Here is a 6,934-nt window from a genome sequence, read left to right on the forward strand (position 1 = left end):
TCCTTTTGCTTTTTTTTTCTTTTGCTTATATATTTCATTTTTTCTTTTCTTTTTTTTTTAATTTTTTTTTTACTATTGTTATTTATATATTTGTATATAAAGTGCATCAATTTTTTTTAAAGTAGTAGTAGTATTATTATTATTATTATTATTATTATTATTAGTAGTAGTAGCAGTAGTATTAATGGGTGCATTGAAAAAACAATGGTTTATATAACCCTGCTAGTCAGGATGAAGAAAAAAAGAAGTATATATGTATATATAAAAATAAAAATAAAATAAAAATAATACAACAAGAAAGAGATATTGGGTGAGCGGATGAGGGTGGGTGATGCAAACATTACAGTTGTATGGGCCGATGATTTGACGCGTCCTACATATGCATGATGAATAAGATCATTATAATTATAATTATTATATAATATATATATATATATATATATATCAATCCAGCTTTAATGAGTTAATGAGGTAAATGGAAAAAGGAAAAAAAAATGACGATGGAAAAATATGGAAATGTTGGCCGAGGACAAAGGCCGACAAGCCTACAAACACCTGTAATACTATTTATTGTAGGAGACCGAGACACTTGGCTGTGTTACAATCAACTATTTATTTAGGCGCAAATATTCAGATAGATAGATAGATATATGTAAACCCTTGCTGTTCACATTCTATTATATTTACTATTATTACGTTTTAGGTGCGTATAAAGTAACCACAAAAAAAAGGAAAACGAAAGCAAGGCAAGGAGTATCCAGTTCCTTTGTCTCCTGGGAATAATGTCCGTAAACTATAAACTAATACTACTTCATATTACTTAATATTCATTCATTCACTAGAAACTTTGAATGTAAGTCTATATGATCGTTTAAAGGAGAATACAAAACCAAGACCTTTCTAAAAATAAAAATAAAGAAGAAGAAGAAGCTGTCAGTTTTTGCTTTAATTGTCTGAACAGGGTGTTAAAAAAAAAGAAATGAAGTCCACAGAAAAAACCTGTAACACATGCACAAAGATATACTTTCACGGAGAATAAGCCAATAGTCTAGACCAAATTGGAGTCCAGGAAGATGTCAGGAAATAGAGGGAGGGAAGAGAGAAGGCAGGAGGATTAGGAGGATGAGGAGGAGGGACTTTACTTAAAATGTATTATATGCGTTTGAAAGAATACAATAAAATAAATTCCAAACAACAGCAACATTTTGATTTTGAAACAAATGAGCTGATCAAAATGATGAGTATAGTTTTGCACCAGTCTCGTTGCAAGTAATACGCTGGAACGAATCAAAATGCGGACAAACTATACACAGAGCGAGCCGTAGCGGGGCTTGCAATAAGGTCAAAGCACACGGGATTCTTGTGGGGTTTGAATGGCAGTAAAATCTTTCTATCCATTGACTAAACACCATATTACTATTAGTGAAATTAGTGAAAAATAGTAATAACTAGACAATCTTTCTCTGTAGGATCATTGGAGATTTGTGCCTTTTGTTTTATTTGAATAAAAGTACTGGTAAAGATGAAGTATAATTCTAATAAGTTGAAGCTTTTTCTATCGAAGACCATAAAACAATTTTACACAAGCCTGAATATATATACATATCAACATAGAGAAGGGGTTTTGAATAAGAAAGAGTCGATGTTAGCTATAATCAATGTTACTTAATGCATCGTAATAAAGAAATGACATTTTTTTTTTCAAAGAATAAGCAATATACATGATGCATACTATTAAACTGCAAACGGTTGAGTTGTTTTCCTATTCTTTTTTGAAATAATTTTTGCTATTTTGTTCCGCTTTCATGTAGTATCTCTTACTAAGATAATGCTGCACCGTTACATATCTATGTATACATACATATATATAAGACTATACTCCTCTGTTTACTGAATACAAAGTATCCACACTAAATCACAAACTCAAGTAATCAATGTTTTAACAGCAACAACAAAATGAATGAATACTTGTATTTTGAAACACTAAAGAAATTCAATGATATTTATTAATCAGCATTGGGCCTAACAACGCATAGCTTTTTTTTTATTTCTTTCAACGTACGTACTTGAATTATGCTCGGATCGTAGGTGTTGAATGTCTACAACTGATATGTATATATATATATTGTATCATAAAGCAAGAATCTTAAAGAAAATGAAATAAAATGAAACAATAAAGCTTGGTATCCAAAATTTTCCTCATTAATGATTGGCTTCTTACAAGTATGTACTCTTTAAAAGTAAGTTGACATGCTTCCCTATATAACCTTATCATGTTTTTTTGTTTTTGTTTTTAGAAATCACGTTTTTTTATTTTATTTTATTTGATCTTACTTTAATATTGATGGAAATACCAGCCAAAAGACATACGATTCTTATCTCTGTAAAAATCAAACAACAAATAAGCTAAAAGAAAGCATATTACACAGTTTGGTTGAGTCGATCATTTATTTCCTCCGTATGCTCTCTATTATTACTGACTCAACATCCAGAGATCCTACTGTGCTTTTTCTGTACATAGCTTTAAAAGCCAAGATAGAAAAAAGACTAATAAAAAAATGAAGAAGGTCATCCAGTCAGCAATTTCATTAGAGGCGGTACGATATCTCAGAGAGGTCTTTCTCAGCTTGTCCACACAAGTCTATCAACTCTAATCTCCCTGAGCACAGGAAATAACATGTGAAAAACTTGACTGAGCTCTGGTGGTATCTAAAATGTTTGGTACGAGATTAAAAGTTGCACGGGTATTAGCTTAGAAGCATAGGCATGAGCTTATAGGTATAAAGATTTACTACTACTACTATTTATTATTCTTTTTATTCTTTTTCTTTTAGGTGAAATAATACATTGGGTCCCTTATGAGTGAGATATCTTTAGACTTCAGTATTATACTCTTAGCTATTCACCCAGGATTTGATATATAAATATTCGCTTTCATTTCTAGCTTTTTCAGGTACATATTTTTTATTACAGTAGATTTCGAAACACAAGGATAAGTCTCAGAACACCGATAGACTCTCCCGAATTGCCGTGTAGGATGCAATGACTGAACATTTCTCTTTTAATAAAGTCACCCAATTTACAGACAGACACACACACACACATATATATATAGTTATTATCTCCAATATAATACTTTTCTAGGATAGTGTAGTGTAGTGTAGTGTCGTGTAGCTTTGTTATTTCTGTATTTGTATGTCTGCAAAACATAAACGTATTTATAAAGCCGGATAATAATGAATAAATATATGAGTAATAAAACAAGATGTCTATTTATGAAGATTAACCAATACTTGATATACTCTTTCGGTATTAACCAGTGTTTAGATAGTTCTTAAATACAGGACAGTACTGCGAGAAAAAAATATGGTAAAAAATTTCCATAGAGTCTGGAAGCCTAATGTAATTAAGATAATGAGTAAAATGTTGCGATAAAACTCGGACCTGTCCAACAACTAGATTGTGATTAAAATATACAGAAAAAAAAGAAATATTTCAAGTCGTATCCCTGTTATTATATTGGAGAGATAGCACTCATTAATTCATTTTATTTCACTGCAACTGGCCTTGTGAAATCAGCAGAAAACACATTTTAAACAAAGCTTCCGTAGGCTTTACATGTTTATTATATGTAGATTGTTCTAGAAAAAGCATTCTGATAAAATTTAATCTAATATATATGCTTATAATTTAGCCGGATAAAGGTTGTTTTTTTTTCATACATTAATAAGTAGTGCAATTTATGATGTTAGGTCTATCAAAGTCCTAAGCCAATTTCTTATCTATTTTGATATAAACAATAGAGTAATGATTAGGCTAATTTCTATCGCTACATACTTGGATCGCATCATAATCTAATTTATCACTACGTCTATATTTCCCCCAATAACAAAACTATAGTATAATATCTTAATGTAAGAGTCCAGAAAGCGTAATATTCGTAATGAATAGATTACTAATGCTTTGTAAATTATGTTTTACATTACCACGAATTTTATCAGACAGCTAAGCCAAATATGGAGACCATAGTGCCTTTCTAGTCAATAGATAAGTAAACTTTTAAACTCTTGCTGACATATCAAGTCGAAAAACTGCTCAAATTATCAATAGTTATCAAAAGAGAAAAAAAATCTGCTATTTGTATATAAATATCCGCAAAATAAAATCACAGAAAATTACCATTTCTCAATTCAACTTTCAATTCTCAAAGCAAACCATGTCTACCACTCTATTCACACCAATCAAAGTTGGTACATCTCTCTTAAAGCATCGTGTTGCCCTAGCTCCTCTGACCCGCCTTCGTGCTGATGCCGACCACGTCCCTACCCCAATGATGACCGAATATTACCAGCAACGTGCTTCTGAAGGTGGCTTATTAATTTCAGAAGGTACATTCATTGCTGAGGATGCCGGTGTCTATCCTTCTGCTCCAGGTATCTACAATGACAGACAAATCGAGGCGTGGAAACATATAACCAAGGCTGTGCATGATAAGGGAGGATTTATATATGTCCAGCTATGGCATGTTGGTCGTGCATCTTCGCCTGCTTTTATTCCCGGTAATAAGATTCCAGTGTCTGCATCTGCAATTGCGATAAATGGCAAAGATTTAATTGGACATGACTACAAAGTACCGCGAGCCCTTGAAACTGAAGAAATTTCCCAGCTTGTACAGACATATGCTAATGCTGCCAGAAACGCAATCAGTGCTGGTTTTGATGGTGTTGAGCTCCATGGTGCAAACGGCTACCTAATTGATCAATTTCTCAATACCTCATCAAATATACGCACTGACCAGTATGGTGGATCTATTGAGAACCGCACTCGTTTTGCCTTGGAAGTTATAGAAGGAGTTTCAAAAGCAATTGGAGAAGACCGCACTGCAATTCGCTTATCGCCTTGGTCTGGGTTCCAGGACATGAAAGACGATACACCATATGAGACCTGGGGATATCTTGTCAGCCAATTGCAAGAGAAGCATCCTAATCTGGCCTACCTTCACTTTATTGAGCCTCGCGATGATAATATTACTACCATGTTTCCAGAAATTGATAGAACCGAAATTATAGAGAACGATACAATTGAGCCATTCCACAAGGCATGGAAAGGTCCATTCATTTCTGCCGGTGGGTACACCACTACTCCTAAGCGTGCATTTGAAACTACCGAAAGGCTGGAAAACACCTTGGTTGCTTTTGGCCGTTCATTCATTGCAAATCCTGATCTTCCTCTTCGCCTAAAAAACGACTCACCTCTCAATAAGTATAACCGCGCTACCTTTTATAGCAGTGGTAATGCTGGATACACCGATTACCCCTTCTATAACCCTGATACAGCTAATGATATTAAGAACTGAGTCATTGCATAGAATCTTTGCTCATAGCCCTAGTGAATAAATCTTTTTATGCTTATATATTATACCTTTATTTTGCTTTAATAAACTATTTTTTTTTACAAACTTATATCGAAATAATGTGAAGTACATAAAAATATTGTGGTAAAAGATGATTTATCTGGATAAAATATCTCTAAAAGTGACATTTCTATTGACCTTAAGGTATAAATATACAGTGAGAATGTGTAATAAATACTAAATTTGCTAAAGGTGCGGTCAAAGTAGAGGCAGCTATGATGTATATTTAGGATTTAAGCTTTTGTCTAATGTCAGAAAATTAATTTAGAAAATATATCAAATTGTTCTCACTATAAAAAAAACTTTAAAAAGTAAAAAAAAAAAAGCCTCCCACCCTTTCAGTAATCAGATTTAATTGAAATATTATGTATTGCATAAGTTTATTAGTGTAATGAACATAAAAACCTTGGTGGATCCAAAGTATGGACAATATTTTATATTCAAGCTGTTTAATAATCTTTATAGTAGACATGTGCATTATGCGACATATTTTACAAAATATCTATTGAAAGCACAGAGTATAAAGTTTTGGCTTATTAATACTTTGAATGTAATACATTTGACCTGAGATAACCATAAATACTCGTAGCTAAGCAACTGTGATCGATCAAACGTATTCAAACTTAGCTTTGCAGCTTTATAAAAGTAAAAGAAAAGTGTGATTCTTTAGGTGTATTCCTTATATTCCGCTATCAATATGACTATTAAGGTAGAACAACATACAGTCAAAGTTGGATACAGTGAGAATAATAGCAATATAAGAAAAACCCATGTCACTATCATTATCCCTATATCGAGTTTGACTATATTCATATACTTTAATCTTATAACTGTTTTTGCATTATTCTCAAAAGAATCTCGATTTAAAGCTGAACTTCTTTATAATACATGTGCGTATAAAATTTATACTCTTATAGAAAAAGAAGTCCGGTCAAAGTTATTCATAGAAAAGTAAACAGACCTTATCCAGAATATGAACATGTTTCAATATTATACAAATCAAAGTTCTTTATGTACTACTTCCTTGTCTGCTTTAGTAAAGTTTCTCTGGAAGTTTTCCCTAAATTAATAATCCATGATTGTGGTAATATTAAGATTATTGGGTTACCAAATCAACACCTTGCATATTTCGATAAGAACAATAGAATGATGAGTAAAACTATATCTAGTACTACAAACCTACATTGTACCAGACTTTGCTTATTTCTAATATCAAGGCTATATTAGGTAGCTATGACATAGAGATCAAGAAAGCATAATTTATTATTGATTATATTACTAATACTTTGGAAGGTTTGTCTTACCCACCCAGTAAAAATTCAGCCACTTTTGATACAAATTAGGAAAGATATTACCTCTGTACTCATTAGAAAAATAAACTTTTGTGCTTTGATTACATATCTAACTCCAAGGTCTCAAAACACTTAACCATCAAAAAACATTACTCGATATATAAATACTCTACTCCAAATCACAAAACAACCTTTATCTCTCAATCCAACCTTTAATTCAAATAAAACT

At 32.1% G+C, this 6,934-nt stretch overlaps 1 protein-coding gene across 1 annotated transcript; it reads left to right on the forward strand.

The window, feature by feature from the left end:
- Window positions 1-4,216: 4,216 nt before the first annotated feature.
- Window positions 4,217-5,356, forward strand: PHYBLDRAFT_155499 (hypothetical protein; the record flags this gene model as incomplete). The annotated part of the gene is made up of 1 exon (XM_018433412.1): window positions 4,217-5,356. One exon carries the CDS (start codon window positions 4,217-4,219, stop codon window positions 5,354-5,356), a length of 1,140 nt encoding a protein of 379 aa, XP_018290761.1.
- Between the last annotated feature and the right edge of the window lie 1,578 nt (window positions 5,357-6,934).

Source organism: Phycomyces blakesleeanus (assembly GCF_001638985.1).
Source record: "Phycomyces blakesleeanus NRRL 1555(-) unplaced genomic scaffold PHYBLscaffold_12, whole genome shotgun sequence".
In the NCBI taxonomy this organism is placed as follows: Eukaryota; Fungi; Mucoromycota; class Mucoromycetes; order Mucorales; family Phycomycetaceae; genus Phycomyces; species Phycomyces blakesleeanus.